Below are 25,611 nucleotides of genomic sequence, written 5' to 3'. Positions count from 1 at the left end.
AGCAGCCACGTGGCCTGCAGGAGCAGTTTGGTGTGAGGACAGCAGGATCTGCACCAGGGGGTCCTGCAGAGCAGCTACCCCAGCTGAGGGCTGGGACAGTGGGTTTTCTGCTCCTTGGAAGGACCTGCTGGTGTGGACTGAGCACCACGGTGTGGACAGCACTGGGGCACCTGGCGAGTGCCCTGTGTGGGTACCTGTGTCCAAGCATTCCTTGGATTGAGAAGGGAGTGGGATCACTTCAGAGAGCTGCAGTTGCTGTGGAGTTGGAGGGCCACGCTCCCCCTCCAGTAATTACCCAGCAATTTCTTCTGCACATGAGGTTTTACATACAAGAAAAATAAACAGATGTTGCTGAAGTCAGAGTCCCATTCATCATCTGAAAAGAACAAGTCAAACTATATGAGAAAGTCCTTCAACTCAAGCCAAGACAATCACAGCCTGGTCCAGCTTGTGGAGCGAGCACTGGGCTGTGCAGGCGCATCCTGGGATTGGGGCGAGCGCCAGCCCTGCTCAGCCTTCCTCCCTCACCCATCCCTCCTCAGTGCTTCACCTACACTGCTGAGAGCAGGCAGGCATGGCCTGGGCTGCAGTGAGGAACAGGGGACCCCAGCCCTGGCCACCCTACCTGCAGGCTGTGCAGCAGTGTGAGCACAGCTGGGCTCACCCCAACACTGTGCTTGGCAGGTGGGAGGTCAGTGCTCCCCTGGCGTGTTCCCCTTAGTGTAGTTGCTGCTCAGAACATGGGCAGCCCAAGGCCAGGGGATGATGCTGCTCCTGCTGCTCTGGGATCCAGGAAGATGAGAAGGTCAGAGTGCTGGGAGCATTTGGGACTGAGAAAGGAGCAAAGAGCCCATTGAAATGCTCGGAGCAAATGGAACAACTGATGGAGGCAGTGCTAGTGGGGAAAAAATGGGTCACAGGGAGCGGCACAGGGCAGGAGTGATGGAAGTCAATGAGCCTGGCAGGGTCAGGGTCCTTTTTGAGCCACTCCCTGAAGGAAGTGGCCAAGTGGTGACCTTGAGTCAGGACCAGTGGGACATCAGTGCTTGTCCTCACACACCACCTTGACATCTTCCTTCCTCCTGCTGTCTCCCCATCCCTTATTCCTTGTGGCTTCCACCACTTGCTGATTTTTTCTTAATTCAACAGTAAACTCTTTGGGGTGGTGGTGTCTCCTTCCTGGTGTGTCAAGGAGAGCTCCTGAGTGGCAGTGCTGGCTCTGCCCTTTCTGCTCCCACTTGCAGCAAGGGATGCTGTGGGTGCCCCACACTGCTATGCAGGCGTGTTGTGCCTCACAACATGCTGTGGGTGCCCCACACTCGATGCCACCAGGAGTGTTACCCCCAAGCTGAGCAGCTGGTGCATGAGGGCAGGGCAGGTGGGCAGGTGAGTTCTGACCTGTGGCTCACAGGGCTTCCCTCCTGCAGGCAATGGGATCACGCTGGAGGGGGCAGTGCCCTCGGAGCAGGACAGCCAGCCGAAGCCGGCCAAGAGAGCCCGCACGTCCTTCACGGCCGAGCAGCTGCAGGTAGGGGGCTGGGCCGGGGCGGCTGGAGGGGCTGCAGCCCCCCGGCCCCATCCTCAGCCCCTCTGGCCTCTGTCCCGCAGGTCATGCAGGCACAGTTCGCTCAGGACAACAACCCCGACGCACAGACACTGCAGAAACTGGCGGATATGACGGGGCTGAGCCGGAGGGTCATTCAGGTGAGGGGCAGCCGGGTGGGCAGGGGTGGGCACCACGGGCCGAGCAGGGCAAGGAGGGTACACCTAAAGGCTGGTGCCAGGCAGGGCTCAGAGACCCACAGGAGCGAGGGCTCCTGCCCATCAGCCCAGGACATCCAGCAGCCTCGTGCTGCCTCCCCAGCACGGCGGCTCTGCCAGCTCTTGTGGCAGTGCCAGCTCCGTCCTTCCTCTGTGTCTCTTGTGGGTTTTCCATAAATCCCACACAGCCCCAGCCATTCCCAATAAATCATCCAGAGGGAAGGCTGCCATGAGCACATTGTCCCGGAGCTGTTTGCTCTGCCCCAACAGCGGGTCGGGCAGTGCAGGAGCTCCCTTGGCAGTCACAGCAGTCCCTGCCACGAGCAGGCACAATTCCCAAGCTTCAGGAAGAGCTGGGATTGAGAATTCAAAGGAAAAGTGGATTTGCAGCCCCAGGGAATGTGGTGGCAGGGAGGTCACCACGTCTGTCTTGAGACAGGAGGGAAAGTGGTGGTGTAGTGACTGAGAAATGTCCTCTCTGCAGCTCCCAGCTCACAGACAGCCCAGCTTTGCTCTTGGTAACATTAATACTCATCACTTTAATGTTCTGCTGACATATTCTCTGCATACAATAAAAACACGAGTGATGAAAATAAATTTGGAGCTTTCATCCAGGATTGTTTTGCCAAAGACACATTTAAATTTCGTTTGTGAAAATCTGGCTCGAGCCTCCCTTATGGAGATTCTTCATTTAGCTAAAGATCAAGCAGGCTGCACACCAGGTGATTTTTTTATGTGGGTATTTTTCAAAGGCGCTTTAAACAGGAAACAATTTGTCAAATGCTTGGGACTGTTTCCTTCTCTGTGGTCCAGTGTCCTCAGCCCTGGAGGGCTGGTCATCACTTGGCCTTGGAGGAGGGTTTTACTCCCAGCTATCTTTTGAAAATTAAAGCATAAGAAACACATCACCTCCTGAGCATTAAAAAATCCCTTCCTTGCATGTTTTAACTCTAGGATGTAATTCCCAAACTATTCCTTTAATTAAAAGCACTGAGATGTGGTCAGAGGACTCGTACCTGCTGCTCTCACAGACTAGAGCTGTATCCCACCTCAGTGCCCTCCTTTCTCAGCTGCAACATGCTGCTGTTGGTGTGGGTTTTGTGTATGATAAAACACAAGTGTATTAAACCAATATTGTTTTCATCATCCTTAAGGTCACAACATCTCCTAGTCTAAGCTTTTACTGCAGTTTGTCTCCCCTTGTTCCTCTCCTTGCAATGCTCACGTGTTTCCCAACTGATCTCAGCTGTACTTTCAGGCCAGGTGAGCTGGGGCTGCAGGTGAAGATTTAAATTAGACCTTGAAAGGTGCTCCCATCGTTTGCAGGCAAGTTGAGTAGGGGCAAAGTTTTGCATATGCAGCTTTACTTATGCTCCAGTGGCTGTAAAACAAAGCTATGGAAATCGGTGAAACTGGTGAGGTGCAGGTTCCTCAATTTTATTTATTTGGGGTTTGTTTTTTTCAATACTTGGAGCAAACACCCATCCCGGGGACTGCACTTCAATCACAACTCAGCTAACGCAGCATTCGCTGTTTTGTTTCAGGTTTGGTTTCAAAACTGCAGAGCCCGGCATAAAAAACACACTCCGCAGCACTCGGTGCCGCCGTCGGGAGCGCCCCCGTCCCGCATCCCCTCCTCGCTCTCCGACGACATCCACTACTCGCCCTTCAGCAGCCCCGAGCGGGCCCGGATGGTGACGCTGCACGGATACATCGAGAGTGAGAGCCGGGGGGCTCGGGGGGTCGGGGCAGGGCAGCGGCACCGCCCGGGAGCAGGGGGTGGCACCGCGGCTCGGCACTACCACCAACACCCTGGTGGCAGGGCTGGTGCGTTCGCTGCTCCCAGCCCGGTGCACTTTGCCTGTGGGGTTTTCGAAAGGGCTCTTCGGGAGGGAGGGGACTGCTCTTTCCCTCCATGCCTCAGCCACAGAAAACTTGCTGGCTGGGTTTTTTCCGGCTGCTCCTTGGCCCTCCCTGTGCTCTGTGTCACAGAGGAGAGGTGTGAGTGTGCCCTGCTGAGCTCGGTGGTCAGTGCTCTCCTTCCTGCTCCCAACGGCAGAGTTGCTTTCCCTAACGATTCCAAGTGCTGGTGAATGAATCCCGAGTGAGTGGCGGGCAGCTTTGCTCATACCTGGGTGGAGGTTTTGGTTCCGTGGCTCTTGTGAGGCTTCTCCCCTCCCTCACTTACATGGGCTGCTGCTGTGCCTCTGCCTGATGCTCTTACTGGGCTCCTCTTGCTCTCGTGTGTCCCGAGCTGCTCCCGTGCCAGCTGAAGGGCATGTGTTGTTTGTAGTAACAGAGAGTGAAGCCTCTTCTCATCCACAGGTCAGGTACAGTGTGGACAAGTGCACTGTAGACTTCCCTACACTGCTCCACCAGTGCACCTCAAGGCAGACATGGAAGGACCACTATCTAATAGGGGTGAGAAGGTAATTCTAGTCCTTGTTTCAGGCTTTGGGGGCTCGCCCTCTGCTGTAGCAAAGATTTGTGTGTAACATCATTGCCACCTCCACCTCCTGTCAGCATCGCTGCCTCTCCATCACCTCCATGTGTCTTTCTTAGTTTTGGTGGCCCGTGGCTGATGTGCCCTTTGTTGGTCAAAACAGCATCATTTTGTTCTTCCCTAAACACCTCTCATTGTTGTGCAGTGCTGGGACACTGCCTGCATTCCCTGAAGGCTTCTCACACCCTCCTGCCTGAATCCTCTCTTGTTTCTCCCTTCCCTGAATCCTCTCTCCGGTGTCTCCCTTCCCTGAATCCTGGGCTCCATCCTGCTCTGGTCCTCAGGTGCCTGCAGGTGTTGTCAGTGCAAACAGCAACTGGCTGTGAATACCAGAGCAGGAGGGACCTTCAGCATGTGCTAACTCCCCAGTTTTCCATGAGTTAACAAAAAAGATTTATTTCTTGTGAGTTGCAGTATTGCTTAAAAAACCCCAACAACTGTCTGTCACAATATCTGAAGTAAGAATGTTATTTCACAATGTCTGGCCAGGGAACAATATTCATGTTGATAGTTTTCTCTGCAGTGCTTACAGTATCTGTTCTAACCCACAGCTTATTGGGGGCAAGACTTCTCAAAACATGCTTAGGCTCATAAGATTTTATTTAGGATTCCAGTTTCAGTGACTTTCCTTTGAGGAAACACTGAGCCTTTGGCAACTCTTAGTGGTTTTGTCTTTACTGCTAGAAGTTCTCAGCATCTCTGTTTTCAGATCTCTCTTTACTCAGTGCAGCAGTGGCAGCTTGTTGAGCTCTGTTTCAATGAGCACAAGCAGGGACACAGGAAAGTTGGCTTTTCAGTCCAAATGCTACCATTTTGTGATGATGTCTGCACAGTGAGCTGGAGAGTTATCAGAAAATATTATACAGTCCCAGTGCTGTCATTCAGAGAAGCTCCACTGCATCAAGGAGCTCCTGATTTAAATGCAATTATTTGCTTGCAGCTGTTGCAGAATGGGGTTTTCAGGACAAGGAGCTGCCCCTCAACCAGCTCCTTTTCCAAACAATCACTTGCATGTTGAATTCCTGAAAACTGAAACAGCTTTTCTTTTCTGCATCCAGAATTTATTAAAGGAATGATAGCTGAAATCCTGGGAAAAACATATGTAAATGCTGAGTCTCTGTTTCCCTCTTCCCGTGGGGCACCCCCCACCCCTCGGTGGCTGGGAAGGTCTGAGTTGTGCCCAGCTCAGTCAGTGGCTGCTTCCCGTGCCCGAGGGCAAGGACAGGGGCTGTATTTGCAGAGCAGGGAGGGGTGGTGGTTTGAGGGGAGGCTGTGCTGATCAGCGAGTGAGGGGGACAGGGTCAGGTAATGGTATTCACCTTTCTCAGTAGCTGCTGGTTCACAGAACAAATGGATTAAATCCTGGTTTGGGTGTTGTGCTGCCCAGTTTTGTGTGGTTTCACAGCTGAAGGTGTGCCCAGAGGTGGACCCTTCCCGCAGGCTGTGCTGCCACAATCCCGTTATATCCTGCCTGGGATCCCTGCCTGCATCCCTGGTGGCTCCTTCCCTGGGCAGGACTGGCAGCTCTCGGGCAGACAGGGCTTCCAGAGGGGGTTTTCCTCCAGGGAAGTGGCTGCCACAGCAGAGCCCATGTCTGTTCTGCTCTCCCTGAGACCACACTGCCATCTCCAGCGCTGTCTGTCCCTGGAAGCAGCTAATGCTCCACTCCCGTTTGTCTCACCAGGTCATCCTGTTTCAGTACTGACTGCCCGGACTGTTCCTGACCTGCCATGGCCCTGCCAGCTCCACTGCCCCTCGGCCGCTGACACGGCGTCCAGCCCACGGCAACTGGGACCAGTCCCGCAGGAGAAGCTCAGCCCCAGCGCTCTCAGCTCTTCCCATTGACCAGCACCTCACGTCCACTCTGATTTCTCCAGCGACACTCTGTGTATGTGTGTGTTGAGTGCAGAGTTACATTTGACTCTTGTTTCTTGTGGACTTGTAGAATGACCGTGAGCCTCTCCAAGGCGGTGCCAGACACAGTCAAAACCAGTGACTCTACTGTGCTTGCAGATCTTGCTCCCAAACCCATGGGAATATGAACCACCCAGAACACGCTGAGTCTCAGGGGGGTCGCTGACCTCCTCTGAACACAAAGGAAGGAGGAATCTACGTGGTTTGGCCTGATTCTCTTTTTGCACCAGTGAAGCAGTTCCCGGACATCCCTCCTTATTTCTACTTGCATGTGTGAAATCTGAAATGGGCTTTTTGGCTCAGCAACTCGATACACAGACAGACCTTCCTGAGCCGAACTCACAGGTAGCCGAGACTCCACTAAGTGGAAAACATGATGCCAGCTGGAAATAGGCAGTTTTTCTTGCTCCTCAAAGTGCTTTAGAATCACAAGTCCTTTGATCACTCAAAGGTAAGTAAATCTTAGTGTTTTTCCCCCCGTTTTATAGGAGGGGAAACAGAGATGTCCTAAACTGAGAGGAACCGTGGGGGTTGGTGGCAGAGCCAGGTTTAGCACCCGGAAGTTTTTGATTGCTGACTTGTTCTTAGAACTGAATATGTCTCTCCTCTCACAGCCATTTGCCAAATATTTTTTATTTTATTTTTTTTTAAGATTTTTACGCTTGTTCTTTATTAGCAAACCACTCTATTTCCTTGGAGTCATATCAGATCACAAATGGGTGATTTCAGAATGTACCTACACAAAATGCTCAGACACTCCATGCTCTGGGACTGGGGAATGTTTAATGAAAGGTGACCTTAAAGATGTAGAAATGTTCTGCCCTACTGTGGACCCAAATTCAATCAGTGGAAACAGTCAGGTAGAAACTGGAGTTCAGTTAAAAAGGTGAAGACCACAGGAAGGCCAACAGGAACAGCCTCTAGCCAAGAGGACAGCAGGGTGATGGCACCTTCCTTTGTCTGGCAGCGTCACTGATTCCCTCTGCCCTGCTGTGGTTCTCCTGTGCTGGAGGCAGCTGTGGGTCCTGCCAGGTCCTGGGGTGAAGGTGCAGCCTGGGGGAGCTGCTGCCAGTGGCTCATGGCAACAGCAAGGGAAGTGCTCAGCAATCTGCCCCGAGTCAGGAAAAAGTCTCCAAAGTGATCCTTCATTGATGGTAACAACAGAAAGCAAACAAGTGACCTCTGCCAGCCCTTCTCAGCTTGCACCGAGCCAAGAGCAGGTCTGCAACCAAACCTCTCTCCACGCCAGCACATGGCTCTGTCCTGCTGCTCAGTGTCTGAGGATGAGAGCCCACCAGGAGCCACAGCCAGTGAGGGGAATGATTGGACTGTGCCCACGGAGCAGGACATGGGACCCCATCCGTTACATAACTTGGTTTTGATCTGAGCTGTAGATCCACGTGTTTTCCTCTCTGGGAGATCCTGGATCCATCTCCAGCATTGGCCGGGAGGGCATCCAACCGTGCCCCCGCTCTGGCCAGCCCCTGCTCCACACATGGCAAGGCTTCTCCTGGCAGTGTCCCCAAGCTCCGTGTGACACCAATGGCTGCGGCTGACTGGGAATGACCGAGGAGATGTGCATGTCTGCTGAGGTGGCCACCAACATCTCCTGGTTTGAGAAGTAACTGGGGGCAAGCACACACTGATATTGGTCGGAACAAATAGATACACACACACACACACACATGCACACACTCTGTATGGAGAGAGAGAAAGAGTGATGGTTCTACCTCGGACAGTCAGGCCAGTATCTGTCCAATTGCAGCCAGCAGCTCTGTCCCCATTTTAAAATAACATTTGAAGGGAGAGAGGGAAGTAAGTCCAGAAAATATTCTTGCCACCTGTTGACATGTGAGCGACCATTTCCAGTGTGTGACCCATGACAGGGCACTGCCACATGCCTGACCTGGCTGGAAGCAGCACTGCAGAGGTGTCCCCTTGGGGAGGGGACACTCGCCAGTTGCACCAGTTGCAGCCACTGTTGCCCTTGCCCGTAGCACAGAGAGGAGGCCGGGTGTTCCCTCCCTTGGCTCTGGTGAGTGTTTGTGGTCCCAGGTGGGGTGGTTGCTGTGTCTGTGTGAACAGCCTCGAGCTGCTGGTGGGGCCGGGGGATCACGGCGCCGACTTTGTTCTCCATTTGTGCTCACACATCTTGATGACCATTTAGTTGTGGAATTAGTGCCGTAAAGGAATGGGTAGTTATTTCATTTAAGGCTGAAGGAGATACTTCAGGCTGTAACTTGCCCTGACATCCCACAGTCCTCGAGACACCCACAACTGTTTTGTGGAGGGAGAAAAGGGCTTGATGCGTTTCTCTTCTGTCTTGGTGGTGCAATGAAAGGAAAACTATGAAACATTTATCTGTTAAATACCAACTTGATCAAAATCCCCCCTTGTGAATGTGCTGTATATCCAAGGGTTTGTCACCGATGCCACGGCAGGGCCGGAGCACAAGGCGGGGCTGGGGCAGTCGAGGTGTTTCTCTCCAGGGACGTGGGCTCACCACAGACTGTGCTTGGGGCACTTCCCCCCATAAGTAGCCAGGAGCAGCTTTGCTAATTCAGAAATCAGGCTCTGTTTATATTAAGCCCAAATTGTTTGCAAAAACTGGAAGCAATTCAGCTTGTGCAGTTTTAGAGCTAATTATGTGTATGGAAAATACTCAACTGTACCAAGAATGTAAGAAATCTTCTAATTTATTCAATACATTGTTTCACAACATATTTCACACTGACTGTTGCCACTGAACCAAACCTTATCTCAGGTCATTTGCATTCATCTCCTGTCTGTGGATTAAAAAAAAAGTTAAAGTCATTCTCATGTTCTTAGTTTATTCAGTAATTGCCAGATGGGTTCTGGTGCAGCAGTGCAGGCTCCACACACTGAACTTTCGCAGTTGTTTGCAGAGCCCTTTGCAGGCAGACCCCCCTGAACAGGCAGGGAAAGGCTCTCCCCTCCAGCTCAATAAGGTGACTGACACAGCTCGGCTCTGAACGTGCAATGGTTTAAGGTTTTATCACCAGTGATTTTTTTGGCTCATGCTGGTTAACCCCAAAGCCTGAGCTAAAGGTGCTTACACAACTCACTCGTTGGGATGGGAGTGGGAACCAATCCTGCACTACTATCAGTGATTTATCTGTAGGATGCCAACTAAACACCAGTTTTGTTTCATCTGCCAATCATTTTGTTGTAGCATGTTGCAATTCTGCATGTCTTGGCTACAATGGTTAAAAAATTTTTCTCTGAATGAGTGGACAGTCAAGACTAATATTTATTTTAAAAAAGTAAAACTAAATTGTAAGCACTTTTTTGTAAAACCAATGTCTGTTTTGTTACATACTTTTAATGTTGTGCTTTGTAAATGTCTTATTTGTGTAATAAATAAAGTTAATGCAAGTAGAAGTGCTGGCACTTACATCCAGAAAATGATGTAATTCCATTTTATTTTATTTTTAAATACTTTCTGGCTTACTAATCAAGCAGCAACCCACCCAGTTTTCCTCTTTTATTATTTTGTTAAACTCTGGCTTCAGGAGAGTTCAACAAACGTTCGTAGTAAATGGATATAATTTCCTAGTTAGCAAACCAGTCATTAAAGAATACCTCTGGTGTACATTATTACAATGATCAATCAATATCAAAGTACTGAGCAAAAAGGGAGGAAAGGAATTCACCAGGACAGCTAACTAAAATCTGGGAAAATAATGTTGATTAAGATGGATTTGAATGACTTCAACACCGAATCTGAGGCGCTCTTTTTAACAAATTGTTTTCAGGCTTAATAATGTTTGTATGTACTACACTGCACACCTCTCAGGAATATTGTTGTGAGTACAGTCAGCTTTTTTTCCATGGCTTTTGCTCAGCATGGCTGATTAAATGATTATTTCCATTTTTGTTTGTGCTGACAAAGATGACAGAAAGATTATATTCCTGTCGAGGGAAAGGGTGAGACGGATCCAGGAGGACAAATTGCATTCCCTGTGGCTCAGGTTACCTCTTTGCTGGAGTTTTATTGTCTGGCAGGAGCTGGTTCATGGTTTGGGGTGTGCTCCCCCATTCCAGCCCCAGCTTTGCGGCAGGTCTGGAGGATCCAGTCGTGCTCATCATTGTCTGAAAGGGAGAGAAAGGGAGCACAAAACATCCCTGTGCTGGGGCTGCTCTGCATCTCCAGGGTCCAGCTCAGACCACTGAGCTTTCCTTTCAAAAATAAATCCATTTTTAGCCATTGCCATCTCTTAGAACACATTTTTTTTTCCTTGTTTAACAGCTCGTGTGCTGTTGGGTGGGAATTTGTCGAGGCAGGAGGTGCTGGGGCTGTGGCAAGGGCTGATTATTTTCCTGTTTGAGAAGCTCAGCTTGGGTGAACTATAAGATTTACATATATAGATTTTATAGCTTTTTGGGCAAAACATGTGGGAGAAATGCTGGAACTGTCAGAAGTGAAAGTAGACATTTTTAAACACTGTGTCTGTGTTGCTTGTCAGTTTATGAAAAATGAAGGTAAAGAAAAACATGCAGTAAACCCCCAGGTTTTTGCCTTGCAGCTTCTGTTTCCATGCTGGTTTTGGGATGTGTGTTGTGGCAGGTACCCCTAAACTGGGGCAGTGGCTGAGAGACATATTTTAGAGCATCTTCTGTGTCCCTTGTTAGTATTCATGTCTGTCATATTTATTCTGAGAGCATAATGACAGTGTGGAAAGAAAATAAAGGCAAACACAATGTAGGAAAAAATAACTGCCCAGCAAAGTTGGAATAGAAATTTTGTGTATGATTACAAAAAAATAGCTTGATGAATGTTAAGTTGTGGCTTCTTAATTCCAGGGATTTAAACAGTCTTGTCTCCAGAAACTGTTCTGCAGCCTTTTCTTTTGTGTTTATGTAGGTGAAAGGAGATCTATGTAGCAAACCAGGAAAACCAAACTTCAAAGAGCCTTGAAAAAAATCAAAGTATTACTTGAAACAATATCTGTATTTATTTTTATATAAGTGAAATATATTTGAGCTGCTCCTTGTGTTACTGCTCTTAACAAATTCATGTTTAGGTGCTTGTGACGTGTGTTTCTAACTCTCCTGAACAGAAATTTTCAGAAGGAACAGATGATGGGAGGAGGATGGAGCTGAGGGGCCGTGCCCAGTGCTGTGACTGTCCCTCGGTGGAGGGCACAGTCCTGTTTATTCACACACTGAGTGTCCTGTTTGGGTGGGTCAGGAGAGATGGAGAAAGAGGCCCTTGTCGGGAGGCAAATTTTCATGGAGGCCTTTTGACTCTGGGGTTGTACTTTAAGTTAAAGCAGCAGGGGAGTGTTTGAAATGCAAAAGGTATGAAAGTGCTGGGAATGAACTGACTAAATAATCAGCTGTGTTGTGTTAGTCTAAGAAGTTGTGTTAGTCTAAGAAGTGAAGTTCCCAGAAGGGAATGTGACATTGTTTGTTGCAGGAGTCATCAAGCTTGGGGATTAATCTTATTGATCATGGAGAGGTTGGAATCAAGTCAGCTTTGTCTTTTCTTTCTAAATTCCTTTTTTTTTTCATGCTACCCTTCTCTTTTACTCATTCCTGGCTGAGTGAGTTGGGCACAGGCGTTCACTGCTCCCGAGGTGCTCCCACAGGCTGCCCCGTTGGCATCCTGGTACAAGCAGGAAAGCTCATGCCAAGGCATTGGGTCCTGCCTGTCACCAGCACTCCTGCCACTCCTGAGAAAGGGCAGTGGCTGGCAGAGGTTTCCCCCAGAGCTGCTCCCCAGTTTGCTCTCTTTGGTCCAGGCAAAGTGCTGGGGTGCTGCTGCCCCTCTCCTGGCTCCCCACTCAGGGTCACTGCTGGCCAAGCTCAGCTCTGGTGGGCAGTGCCCACCCTGGAGCAGCACCCCAGGACTGGAGATGGGCTGGGGACACACTTAAGCTGCCATTGTTCCTACAGGCTTGCCTTAATGACTGGAAAATGGTCATAACGTGGATAGAATAGCTGTGTTCAGCTCTTTCTGTGTTTCACTGAGCTCTCCTTTATTCCTTATGAATCCAGAGGTCCATAACAAAATACCCTGTTAATGGCACATTCCTTATTCGGGTATAAACTGGGAGAAAACAGATGGGGAAAAATATGCTAAAAGGGAAATTAGAGAGATGAGCTCTGCATCTTGCCTAAACACCACGCAATCCTTAGAGGCAGATTCCACCCAGGGCTGCACCAGGAATGCAAATGTGGTCCTTAAGCTTCCTTAAAAACATCATCCAAGCCATAATCAGTGTGCTGCCTTTTGTTCTATGCACTAGGTGTTCCAGACGTGGTCACGTGAGCCCCGGCTGTGACAGACATTGTCCAGCCTGGGTGGCTCTGGCATTTTAGCTGGAACTGCCTTAACTGAAAAAACAGTTTATCTGAGCTTGTAATAATGGCATGAAAACAAAACTTTTTCTTCTGTGGTGAAGGAATAAGCAAAACTTACCCAGGCTGTACACCAGCCGTGTTTAGTTGGCACCTGGGTACAGGTGTGTGTGGCTCACCTGGGCACTGGGAATAACCAGCCTGACTCTCTCTGAGCCACTGACAGTGCTCACTCAGCTGGGCAGCAGTGGAGGAGCACAAAGGAAGGCACATGGAACTTGGTTTCACCCCTCAGGTTTGCCCCAGGTTGTTTCCTCCTGCACTCTGGGTTTCCCTGGTCCCCAAGCAAAGCACCCGAGGCAAAGAGCTCTGAGGATTTTCACCTCCCCAGCCCTATCCCCACTGTCTCTGTTCATGCAGGGAACTGATCCCATGCAAATTAAACACGTGTTTATAAGCCCTGCTTAGCTCTCATGGAGTGTAATCAGGTGTAAAACCCAATGAGTGAATTTCAACTCTGTGTATGAAAAGGAAAAACAGATGCAATGACTCAGTATGAGGTAAATCCTGAGACCTGCCATCCATCCCAGTGTCCTGTACAACTGTAGGAAGGGGGAAATGCAGGACTCGATCCAGCCCAGCGAGCAGAACCACAGCCCCAGAGGGGAGAATGGCTCTGGCTATGGCAGGGAAGGCAGGGAAATATTAGAATGTAAAGAGTTAAGCTATGGTAAAACATACTTTTGCTACACTAAAGAAGACTGGTTGATAATTACTGTAGTTTTAGGGCTATTTGAATCAGTGCAGCTGCAACCTCTTCAGTAGTAACCCCTGAAACAAGACAAACTGGGTTTATTGTACTGAACAAGTCTTAAAGCTCCTCCCTGATTGTTAGTAATTGGCAGCAATGGACTTAACAGCCTCTTGACTACCCTTTTTACACTCTACCTGACTGTGCAGCTAACAATTTAAATCACAGATGCCGATCCTTCTTTGTGGCAGCTGCTTGTTAACTACACGTTCCTCTTTTTCTGTCACTGGCTGCTTCCATAACCCTGCAACACCAGGGTTAGGTTGGAGAATCACATTTCATCAATATTTAAAATGGAATTAAACCTTGAAGTTTGATTAATGCTACTGGATAGTGAGTTGTAATTACTATTTTGCAAATTGCAATTGTTTGAATATGTTAATATGATTGTCTAAGCACATCTTCACCTTCAGAAGTAATTTTCCTTTAAAAAAAGATTGGAAAAAAAATACAAACTCTTTAATCAGTGGTAAATTATCACCCTGTGCACAATTAGGTAGTATGGGGTTCTTCATGTGGTGTGCTGAATTTTGGGTTTGCATATTTGTCTTTAAAAGTTTATCCATTTTTTAAGATTTTCCTCAGTAGAATAAACATGATGGAACAGACTTTGCTGAACCAGGACCATGCTGATGTTTGAAGGTAAAGGAAAAAAAGCTTTGTCTGAGCATTTCATTATGATCTCGTGTATCCCTGTGCAGTTAATAAATGTTAGACAGTGTTTTCTTCCAAAACCAGTGAAATATAATGATTATTCTCATGACATATTATCAAAATCTTGAAACTGAGACAGCAAGAGATTGTAATGGATGAGCTTTTGGAATATATGTAAGTAATGATTGATTTTCTTGGATAATTTCCTTGTGCCTCAATCAAAAATAAGATCAATTTCCAGCACCCCCTAAACATATTTTGAATATTGTGGGTGAGATCCTCAGCCAGCCCACGCTGGGACAGCTTCTCTTTTCTTTCTGTGATTAATCAGGCCATTTTCATTAAGCAGGCAGAGGCACATGGAGCCAGCCCTGGTGGGCACCTGCACAACTGATGCCCTGAAACAGCATCTTCCACAGGAGGTGATTAACCAGGGCCCAAAGGGCTCCTGATCTGCTCAGTCTGCACAGTCACCAGGGCACTTTGGGGAGAGCCTCGTTAGGCAAACGAGCCCCAGCTAAAGCTGTTGGTTGGAACATGTTCCTGCCAGCAGCCCCTTTCAAAATTGGTTCTTCTCAACTAATACTGCATGGCAAGTTTTTCCCTGGTTTTTCGTGGCTTTAGGGGAACTCCAAATGCCAGCCAAGCCCAGAGGGGTCTGTCAAACCCCCTGTCAGGTGCATTCCAAGGGAGCTCCAACTGCAGCTCACTGAAATCCATGGATTTCTGCTCAGCATTGCTCCAAAATGAAACCACTTGCCTAATTTTCAGTGATCAGTCTAAAAGGAGTGGCAGAAGAGACTTTCCCAGCTAGCACAGTGCAGATTTATCTCTCAGCTGGGATTGGAACCAGCTGAGAACTCAGGGTGGCCTTGCTTCAGGGTGCTTCCAAGGGATGGCTTGGAAACACACTGTAATGAGGTGTGTTTAATCTTCCTATATTAAATGCATATTGCAAAGTTTAGGATTATTTGCTTCCAGCTATCCCATTTCTGTGTGGCTTATGGAAACCTCAGCTGGGAGAGACCTCTGAGGACTCTGCCATGGTGCAGAGCAGAGAACTCAGCACAGGCAGTATGTCCTGCAGGCTCCTGGATTTGCCCTCTCAACCACCTGGGAGCTGAACTGCATTGAAATTACAATATGCAGTGGCTTACAAAGCCAAAAACTCCGTGGGTCACCTCAGAACCGTGTCTGTGTTAGGTGTCTGTAGCTGTGTGTTTTCCTGGTGGTGTCCTAAGGGCTGAGTCTACACTGGAGTCCTGATGCAGTGCCCAGGGCTCTCTAAAATTCAGGTTCATCCTCCCTCCCTGCCCAAGGGTCAGCTGGGTCCAGACATGAATGGGCATCATCCCTTCCTTCGCTTTTGCTTCTGGTAAAACTCGTGTGACAAGGAGGGGAGTCCCTGCCCCTGAGTGAGCCCTGCCAGGCAGGCTGAGCACCACCCTGGGGCACAGCAGCTCTCCCTGCCCTATGTGAGCACCACCCTGGGGCACAGCAGCTCTCCCTGCCCTATGTGAGCACCACCCTGGGGCACAGCAGCTCTCCCTGCCCTATGTGAGCACCACCCTGGGGCACAGCAGCTCTCCATGCTCCTCTGTGAGCACCACCCTGGGGCACAGCAGCTCTCCCTGCCCCTGTGTGAGCACCACCCTGGGGCACAGCAGCTCTCCCTGCCCCTGTGTGAGCACCACCCTGGGGCACAGCAGCTCTCCCTGCCCCTGTGTGAGCACCACCCTGGGGCACAGCAGCTCTCCCTGCCCTATGTGAGCACCACCCTGGGGCACAGCAGCTCTCCCTGCCCTATGTGAGCACCACCCTGGGGCACAGCAGCTCTCCCTGCCCTATGTGAGCACCACCCTGGGGCACAGCAGCCTCTCCATGCTCCTCTGTGAGCACCACCCTGGGGCACAGCAGCCTCTCCATGCTCCTCTGTGAGCACCACCCTGGGGCACAGCAGCTCTCCCTGCCCTATGTGAGCACCACCCTGGGGCACAGCAGCCTCTCCATGCTCCTCTGTGGGCACCACCCTGGGGCACAGCAGCCTCTCCATGCTCCTCTGTGAGCACCACCCTGGGGCACAGCAGCCTCTCCATGCCCCTGCCTGACCACCACCCTGGGGTACAGCAGCCTCTCCATGCCCCTGTGTGAGCACCACCCTGGGGCACAGCAGCTCTCCCTGCCCTGTGTGAGCACCACCCTGGGGCACAGCAGCTCTCCATGCCCCTGTGTGAGCACCACCCTGGGGCACAGCAGCTCTCCCTGCCCCTGTCTGAGCACCACCCTGGGGCACAGCAGCTCTCCCTGCCCCTGTGTGAGCACCACCCTGGGGCACAGCAGCTCTCCCTGCCCCTGTGTGAGCACCACCCTGGGGCACAGCAGCTCTCCCTGCCCCTGTCTGAGCACCACCCTGGGGCACAGCAGCTCTCCCTGCCCTGTGTGAGCACCACCCTGGGGCACAGCAGCTCTCCATGCTCCTCTGTGAGCACCACCCTGGGGCACAGCAGCTCTCCCTGCCCTGTGTGAGCACCACCCTGGGGCACAGCAGCTCTCCATGCTCCTCTGTGAGCACCACCCTGGGGCACAGCAGCTCTCCATGCCCCTGTCTGAGCACCACCCTGGGGCACAGCAGCTCTCCATGCTCCTCTGTGAGCACCACCCTGGGGCACAGCAGCTCTCCATGCCCCTGGTCTGGGGCTGTTGGCAGCAGCCCATCCTCGCCCCCGGGCTGAGCTGCCTCCTGTCTGCAGAGGGCCCAGCACTGCAGCCCTTGGACACAGCACTCTGTTGGAATTCTTTCCCATCCCTGACTCCTCCCAACACCCGCAGTGCAGTTTATCATGTTCTTCCACTGCACAATTCCAGCCACATGTGACAGGATCTCAGCCCCGGACTCTGCCTGGCACACCCCTGCCATTTCCACCCCTTTCCTCACTGTACCCGACCCCAACAACATCAAGGCTGGCAAGAAAATGGAAAATGCGTTTTCAATTAACCTTTGCTTCCACCCACAGATTCTCACCCTTCCATTTACTTTTAATTACTGTCATCCCAAAATGGCCCCCAAATGAACTTTCCATCTCTTGTAGAACTTGTTTTCACATGAACGGTATAGCTGAATGTAAGTGCCTATAAGAGTTGTAACCTATTTAATGGATTCACAATGGGATGGTCAGCACCCAAACAAAGGTGTTATTCTTGGCATGCCACTCACTGGAACTGAAACTTCCACAGTTTTCAGAAAGATAAGACCAGGAAACCACAAGGAACAATATCTGTGCAAAAGCTGTAGCTACTGAAATGACTGTAGTAACTCACACCATGATGCATATGTTGATATTATCATTGCTGGCTGCAGTCTGGAATACTAATCATGTTGGTTCAAAATCTGTTTTGCTGAATAGAGGATGTTTGAGACTAAAACATGAAAGCCAAATTTGATCTAAAAATATTCTGGGTTACTCGGATGAGAAGTCTCCAAGTATCTGTGTCTGTCACCTGAGCAGACTTTGCCACTGAGAAAGACACAAGTGTGAATTTTGCACTCAAAATGGGCCTGATCTTAACACATTTCTATATAAAAAGATATGAAAGGAGCATATGATGGGTAGGAGAATTGGTCCAACATTTCAAAAAAATGTTCAGGGTAGAGTAAGAAAAAAAGGTAAGAAAAAAAAAGGTAAGAAAAAACCCCAACTGTTTGTAGGAGTGTGGGATGTTCATTTTTAGTGGGGTAGACTCAATTTCCCTCTGCCACCTTCACTTCTCTGCTCATTCTTTGCTTTGCCCCTCAGCACTCCCAGTTTGATACTCACTAAGGTTTGGTCTCTCTTCCTTCTAAGATTTGGCTCCTAAACTAATTTATTTAAGCATTGGGGATTATTTAAGTCCAAAGCTCTCACAGGGGGACAAAACCTATCTAGCTAAAAACCAGGAAAAGGTAGATAAGTATCACTTGAAGATCCAGATCAAAGAGTTATAACACAATTTCTGACCTGCTGTTTAATGTAACACTTTCTGAATCTTCTGCCTGTCACAGAGTCAGCGAGTCTGGGGAGCAAATACCCCAACACTGGAATCATGTGAATATGGCCAAAAAACTGTCCTGGCATTAAATGCAAGAGAAAAAAGTACATGGGAGGTGGAGGAGACAGACCAGAAGGTGAATTTGTAGGGAGTTGTGTAGAGCTTTGCGGGCAGAGGGAAGCAGCTGAGTGCCATGGCAGAGAGAGGAGATGGCTTTTGCAGTGGTATTTTTGAGGAATAGGAAGCAGAGAGGCCAGCAAGAGGAATTAGCAGTAAAAAGGACAAGCACTCCAGCTGTTGCAAGAAAAGCAAAGGGCTACTCTCTTTCAGATGCTTTACTTGTGTAAATGGAGAGCAGTGTTGGCTCTCTGCTTTACAAACTCTGCTTTCAGAAATAAGTTTGTCAGCCAAAGTAAAGAGAAAAAGATCAATGGATTGCAATAAACGGCATTTAACATAAAAATGAGTAAAATTTACAACCCGGTTAACTTGTTAAATGTTACAAAATCAGCAAACAATAGACACGATTTGTTTTGTTCAGAGCCCAGAGGTAGAGACCAAATCCTCTAAATTAATTTCTGCAAAAGCTGGGGCTTTTTTCCCAAACAGGTCTGGATCCTATTCGTTGTAGAATATACTGATTACCAACTATTTTTAAGAGCTTTACACAAACATTATTTCTTTTGTTGTGTGAAATGCAGAATCAGCCATCTGGCAAATGCCCCAGAGCTAAAATCTTTTACATGACATATAATTCCAAATGATTAAATATACAACAGAAAATAGCTATAGCATTGCACTTAAAATAGCATGAACTTTTACTGCCGATCAAAACTGATTTCTTTAGCTTAACAAGTATCCAAAGAACAATTATTTGAAGAGCTTTTAAGAGTTTCAATATGTAGGAACTAAACCTCATCTAAATTCAGTATCTTAAGTCAAATAAAAAAGAAACAAATGTACAAAAGATTAAATGGTCCTGCGTTATAAGTAGACATTTAAATCTATGGGAAGCTAAATTCATTCGAACAAAAATACTGTATCCTCTGTGTGTGTATTGCTGGGGCTTTCCCTCCATCCTCAGGGCATCTGCCAGAAGAACTCTGCATTCTTAGGCAATGACGAGGGACCAGCTTGGGATCAGCCCCTTCATCCCCTCCTGGGATCAGCCCCTTCATCCCCTCCTGGGATCAGCCCCTTCATCCCCTCCCTGGGATCAGCCCCTTCCTCCACTCCCTGGAATCAGCCCCTTCCTCCCCTCCCTGGGATCAACCTGGGATCAGCCCCTTCATCCCCTCCTGGGATCAGCCCCTTCCTCCCCTCCCTGGGATCAACCTGAGATCAGTCCCTTCATCCCCTCCTGGGATCAGCCCCTTCCTCCCCTCCCTGGGATCAGCCTGGGATCAGTCCCTTCATCCCCTCCTGGGATCAGCCCCTTCCTCCCCTCCCTGGGATCAGCCCCTTCCTCCCCTCCCTGGGATCAGCCTGGGATCAGTCCCTTCATCCCCTCCTGGGATCAGCCCCTCCATCCCCTCCCTGGGATCAGCCTGGGATCAGGATCAGCCCCTCCATCCCTCCTGGGATCAGGATCAGCCCCTCCATCCCCCCCTGGACCAGGATCAGCCCCTCCATCCCCCCCCTGGACCAGGATCAGCCCCTCCATCCCCCCCTGGGATCAGGATCAGCCCCTCCATCCCTCCTGGGATCAGGATCAGCCCCTCCATTGCCCCCTGGGATCAGGATCAGCCCCTCCATCCTGTCCCTGCAGCAGCAGAAGGGGCAGTTTCAAAGCAGAGCAGGGATAAAGAGCAGGAATAAAGCTCCCAGCTGAGCCCTCAGTGCAGTCAATCTCCTCTCCTGCGCCACAGTCAACTGCAAGTTAAACTCTCTGTCTATTTTCCAGAAATACTCCAGGCCTGAAAAATTGCCAGGTCCTCATCCCACACCCAATCCTGCAGTAGTTTGTGAGCAAGAGCACGCAAACATCTGCATGTGCTTGGGGTGCAGGAGGGTAGGTACAGAAATATTACCCCGAGCAATTATTGGGTGGTTATGGCTGTTTCTCAACTACATTTTTCAGGCAATCAAAGTCTGCATTTCCCAAAGGCACTTGGTGCAAGTCAGATCTGAGTTGTAGGGCAAAAAAGCAGCCTAAATGTGGGAGATTTCTCTCATGGATTTGCATACTTGGATAAACCTGAAGTGGATGAACACATTGCTGCTGACTGTCCCAAAAATCTTCCTCCCAAATTCTTTCAGAGCAAGCATGAGAACCTCCATCCCAGGGTAACAATGTGAGGAACCTCTGAGCCTGTGATCACTAAGGGTAGAATTCAAGTGGCTTTGCCCCTTGCCTGGGGTGCCAGGACAGCCTCCCAACCAAGGAACCCCACACGTTCTAACCCCAGACTTCTCTAAACTGGAAGAAAATAACCTTCTTGAATCTTGACCTTTTCAGTTCATTATGATTCCTGGAGCAGCAGGATTTTTCCTGCTGCTTTTCACAAGACTTTCAGGCTTGTAGAAATGCTGATTGCTGGCTGGCTTGGGACTGCAGCAACACCAAGCCCCCTCCTCTTTCTAAGACACTTGTCCTGCTCTTCTGGGCCTAATCCTGCTCTTAATTCAGTTCCCTGACTGAGCTCTGACTGTAAAGGCAGATTTTGTGTCTTCCTGCTCTTGATGTTATAGGAAGAGCTGCAAAAATATTAATATTAATTGTAGTACAGGAAGCTTCCCTATGCATCCAACATATACCAACTAAACCTGAAGATGGAATATGAAAGTAGTAGCACAAATATTCTGATATTAGAAAGAGGAAAAGCATGTTTTATATTATTTAACCCATCCTTGGGAGAACAGCAGGAGAAACAAGACCATTTTCATCAGAAATACTTTGCTGTTCATCAAGACAGGTGACCCAGGCAATCTCCTGAAATGTCTTCTATCTCAAAATAAAAGAAATTCCTATTTTTGATGGTATTTTCTCTTTGAAAGCTATGGGCTTCTCTGATGTTTGAGGGTCCTAAGTCCTGGCTGTCACAGCCCTCTTCCCTGCTTTGCATTAAAAATAACAGTAAAAGTAGTTTCTACTTTTCACTGAAAATTGGGAAATCTTCCCATCTTTCTATTGACCACTTGTTACAAAGGTGCCAGGAGTCCTATTTCTGTGGAAAAGGAAGAAAAGGGATACTCTTAGTGAAACAGGAGTCTGGCTCCCAGTATCTATTCAAAATAAACAGGGTATCTCCTTACAAATGAGCATTCCCATTCTTATTTATGTGCTTCATTTCGTGCACTTCACAAAACTGGAAGAAAGAAGAGCTTGAGGAACACATGGAGAACCAAGAGAAATCTGAGCATCCCCAAGGAAAAAGAGGTTTAGGGACGGGGTAATGACTGCAAGGCTGTAATGAGCATTTGGAAGGCTTTGCTAGATAAAAACCTACAACCAAACTGCTGCTGTCAGTTCGTTCCTGGCCCTGATTATGTTTGCAGGATGGGCCTTTGCTCTGCCTGAGCAGGGAGAGCTCTTGGGGTAAATGAGGCTCAGAGCTCCAGGCAGGGAATGCAGAGCTGCCAAACTGCCCAGGGGAGTGTGCAGAGCAAACTCAGGGGGTTCCAGAGGTGCCTGTTCTCTCCTCCTCTGGAGCAGCACCTGGTGCTGCCAGGCTGCAGGCAGGGCAGTGCCAAGGATCCCTCGCCCTCTTCCACAAACAGCCGAGAAACAATCAGGAATTGCTTCATAATAAGGGTGAAAGGTGAGGACTGGAGCGTTCTGTGAGCCCGTGGCCAGGGCTGAGGAAGACACTGTCATTTTGGTAAACCTGTCAAGCTGTTGTAAGAACTTCCTGAATGCTTCCTACCATCTGCTTTTGATGCTTTCAAGACTTGGCTGGAAGCCTGGAGGTTTTCCTGCTCCTTCCTGCCCAACCTATAATGGAGTAGTTCTGGATCTGTTCCCTGTCATCTCAGCCTCTTCCTCGGTTTCTTCTGCTTACAGCTGGGTTTTTTTATTATTATTATTCTTTTTTCTCTTTACTTCAGTGGCCTTGTGCCCTGAATCATCTCTCCTGGGGCGGGAAGAGTTCCTCTGATGTTGAACAAGTGCCGGGTGTTTCAATTGTGTTCATGTTCTTGAGAGGAAGGGTCTGGCCTACATGACACATTCCTCCTTCACACTCACATCAACAACTCCAACTTTGTGTGCAGGCTCAGCCTGGGAGGGCCACACAAAGCCCATCCCCACCACTGTCAGGCCCCACGCTGTGCTGGGCTGCTGGGCCAATATTGATTGATATGATTCGTAGGGTTTGAGATAAATGTCATGAAGGACAATGGGTTCAAAGAACAGATTAAAAAACAATAAATTGAATTCCAAGGCGTTCCCCCCTGTACTAATCTGTGTAGGTTCCTGTGTTTTTGGAAAGCATGTTGCTTATCTTCCTCATCAGTAGGCCCACTGCATTCCAGTATTTTGGATCAATGCCATTTGTAATAATCTGGATCAGTTTTTATTCAACGTTTATAAAACAGGCCATGTATCACAGGGTACATTTTATAGCAGATGGTATCTCCAATTCATTTGCCCCCCCCTCACTTCCCTCCTCCAATATCACACACTTACAAAAGCTCTTGAAAGTAGAGCAGGGCAGAATTTTTTTTTTTTCCAACAAATAGTAAATTTGCTGAAAAATGGAGTTTCCAAGCAACAAAACTGTTACACTGTGGCACGCTGAAAATTAAATGTTCTGGTTTTGAAAAAGCAGGTTTTGCAATTTGGACATTTTGGGAGAAAAAAAGGAAAAGGAAAAAAGCGAGGTGGGTGGTTGCTTTGAGAAATCATTTTCATTTTAAAAAATTCTGCACTAAAAAGGTGTTAATCACAAAGGTTAAATAGCCAGAACAAAAGTGGGGTTTTTTTCAGGTCAGATTACATTTTTTGAGTTATCCCAGCATTAACTGTGGGGGTTTTTAATTTGAAAAGTTTCTCTTTTGGCTTGATGAGACCAAATTTTCCCCAAGGCTTATTAATTTGGGGACTTACCCACGAGAGCCAGAATTTACCAGACTCTACTCAAACCACAGCTCTCCAAGGGGAAAGTTTTGTGTTCAGCAAGGTAAGACCAAGACTCATTCAATAAACTGGACTCTTCTACATGTAGAGATAAGCACCAGTTTGAGCACTTTGCTGGTTCACAACATGCAGATTTTCAGCTCTCAGGATCAATGATGTGCCTCTCACAACCACTCCCTTACTTGAGATCATGATAGAAGAGACTGAAGAGAGATTAACATACCAAATGGTAATAAAATACATTTATCCATATCTGCTTGGGAAATACTTCACTGCAATTTTGCAAAAATATGATTTGTACAACTCTGGGGATACATAAATCACTGATAAAATAAATAAGTGAAAGATATATTAGCTCAGTAATAAGAGAACCAAATCATGGAGCTGCTTATGTTTTAGCATTAATCCCAGAAGATGGGACAAATAAACTCATCTTAGTTTACCTTGCAACAGAAGTTAATCATACCTGCATTTCTCAGAAATCTGAACTTGTAGTCAACAATAACTCTGGTCTCAGGATTATAGAATCCATCACCACAATCGTAACAACCTTCTGGGATTGTTTTGGGAGGATCCAGATTTGTAAGCTGAGGAATGCCTGAAGGGAAAAAAAAGAGTTTATTTGGGGTATTTTGTTTTGGTTTTTTTTCAAATTTGTGCCTTTGATCAAGATAACCAACAAATACATCTCCATGGCTTTTGCTATAAAAACAATGAAGTTATTTTACAACAAATTTTGTAAACATTCTTCCAATTTTGCAGATGGAAAAAATGAAAAATGCACACACAAGAAGTGTGTGATAAGAAGCTGTCACTTTGATTCCTGCATTCACAGTCCTGTGATTCAGCCCACCGAGCTGACATTACAAATACAACCCTAAAATCCAAAAAGGGGCCAGGAGAGACTCACTGGCCTCACAGAACTACATGTCATCACTAAAATATTCCATGTATAGAGTATTGTGTGTATTACATTACAGATATTACTCACTTGCTTTCCTATAAATCTTTCCACCTTTTGACCACAGACAAGAATATTATAAAAGCATTCAGAAAAATATAGACTGGACAAACCTCTCTGTTTTGGTAGGTACTAAAAAGCTACACGGGGCAGATGCTTAAAACTTGATGTCCTGGGTGTAAAAAACTGCTTTTGCTCAACCTTTCTGTATTAAAAGCACAGTGCTGCTGCAGGGAGGGTGACATGGGTACCAGGGCTAACCAGGGTGTGGAAAGCAGGAGATAACCCAGCCCTGTGCTGTGTCTCACTGCAGGAGCCCCTGCTGGGGGCTGTGTGGTGTCCACATTCTCCTGGCAGCATCCTAGGGCTGCATGAAATTACCCAGAGCCTTTCTGCTCCATGTTACTCGTGCAGCCAAATTAATCTTTCTTAGGCAAAGTTGTTACTTTAATTCCTTCCAGACTCTCAAACCACAATGTAGTACCTGGTGGTTTAAAACCAGAACGGATTTCTGTGTAAAATCTTCTGTCGTAGCCATCGCAGTAATGCCATTCTTTCTCTTCATATTCCAGACCATCTGCGAAAATTAATTTCCCCTGCAAAACATGTTAATAAAGATGATGGATGGAGAGGACTGCAGGGCCAGGTTGCTCGGGCAGAGCCCCAGCAGGGCTGGGTGGGGGTTTGGAGTGCAGGGAACTGCACCGTGGGGTGCCCAGCAGCCTCTCCACACCCCGAGGGGGCCAAAAACCGGCTTGACTCCAAAATCCTCAGATTGCACCTCAATCCCTCCCCCGCGGAGGCAGCGCAGCCCCCTCGGGTGAATCCCCCCAGCCCCGGGTACCTGCGTGGGGACCCCGCAGTGCCACAGCAGAGAGCGGAGACCCCTCGGGTGAGCCCCGCCCAGCCCCGGGTACCTGCGTGGGGACCCCGCGGTGCCACAGCAGAGAGCGGAGACCCCTCGGGTGAGCCCCCCCAGCCCCGGGTACCTGCGTGGGGACCCCGCGGTGCCACAGCGCGCGGTACTTGCTGCCATCGGGGAACAGCAGCTCTCCCTCGCCGTGGAACATCCCGTCCCACAGCGCCCCGCGGTACTCCGTGCCCGACGGCAGCTGGTAGAAGCCGTACCCCTCCATCCTGGAGCGGGCAGGATGCCAGGGGGATGGCCCGCGGCTATCCCTGCCCACCTGTCCCCACCTGTCCCCATCGCTCCACCCCTGCCCACCTGTCCCCAACTGTTCCCACCTGTCCCCACCGATCCCTTCCATGCCCACCTGTCCCCTCCGATCCACCCCTCCCCACCTGTCCCTATCGCTCCTCCCTGCCCACCTGTCCCTACCTGTCCCCTCCGATCCACCCCTGTGTCCCCCGGTGTCCCCTGGTGTCCCCTGTATCCCCCATGTCCCCTCATGTCCCGCCGTGTCCCCCTGTCTCCCCCTGTATCCCCAATGTCCCCCGGTGTCCCCTGTATCCCCCATGTCCCCCATGTCCCCCGTGTCCCCCCGTGTCCCCCCGTGTCCCCCGTGTCCCCACCTGCCCCTCACGACCCCTCCCAGGTACCGCTCCCCCGCCAGCTCCAT

At 49.0% G+C, this 25,611-nt stretch overlaps 2 protein-coding genes across 7 annotated transcripts in view; one reads left to right on the top strand and one right to left on the bottom strand.

The window, feature by feature from the left end:
* The window catches only part of LHX6 (LIM homeobox 6), a 22,044-nt gene extending 7,999 nt beyond the window's left edge, over positions 1-14,045 (top strand). For 3 of the 4 annotated variants that reach the window (XM_071574403.1, XM_071574402.1, XM_071574404.1), the window contains exons 6-10: positions 1,428-1,528; positions 1,609-1,704; positions 3,306-3,480; positions 4,087-4,190; positions 5,949-14,045. In XM_071574403.1, coding sequence (XP_071430504.1) covers positions 1,428-1,528; positions 1,609-1,704; positions 3,306-3,480; positions 4,087-4,190; positions 5,949-5,969 — 497 coding nt within the window. In that variant the 3' untranslated portion in view covers positions 5,970-14,045. The remainder of the gene's footprint in view (positions 1-1,427; positions 1,529-1,608; positions 1,705-3,305; positions 3,481-4,086; positions 4,191-5,948) is intronic. The other variant, XR_011699486.1, reaches the window with a different exon arrangement.
* MORN5 (MORN repeat containing 5) lies at positions 9,693-25,611 on the bottom strand. 3 transcript variants are annotated; one of them, XM_071574405.1, is made up of 5 exons: positions 25,565-25,611; positions 25,021-25,168; positions 24,516-24,627; positions 23,537-23,668; positions 19,779-19,909 (listed from the first exon to the last, which is right to left on the bottom strand). In XM_071574405.1, exons 1-5 carry the CDS (start codon positions 25,609-25,611, stop codon positions 19,779-19,781), a joined length of 570 nt encoding a protein of 189 aa, XP_071430506.1. The 3 variants fall into 3 exon arrangements, with proteins under 3 accessions (XP_071430508.1, XP_071430506.1, XP_071430507.1); XM_071574407.1 differs by lacking the exons at positions 19,779-19,909; positions 25,565-25,611 and adding an exon at positions 9,693-10,291 and having other exon boundaries at positions 25,021-25,220; XM_071574406.1 differs by lacking the exons at positions 19,779-19,909; positions 25,565-25,611 and adding an exon at positions 22,622-23,273 and having other exon boundaries at positions 25,021-25,220.

The sequence above is a fragment of the Pithys albifrons genome, chromosome 20, assembly GCF_047495875.1.
Source record: "Pithys albifrons albifrons isolate INPA30051 chromosome 20, PitAlb_v1, whole genome shotgun sequence".
Lineage (NCBI taxonomy): Eukaryota > Metazoa > Chordata > Aves > Passeriformes > Thamnophilidae > Pithys > Pithys albifrons.
The sequence above is the reverse complement of the archived record's forward strand: the minus strand, read 5'-3'. Positions and strand labels throughout refer to the sequence as shown.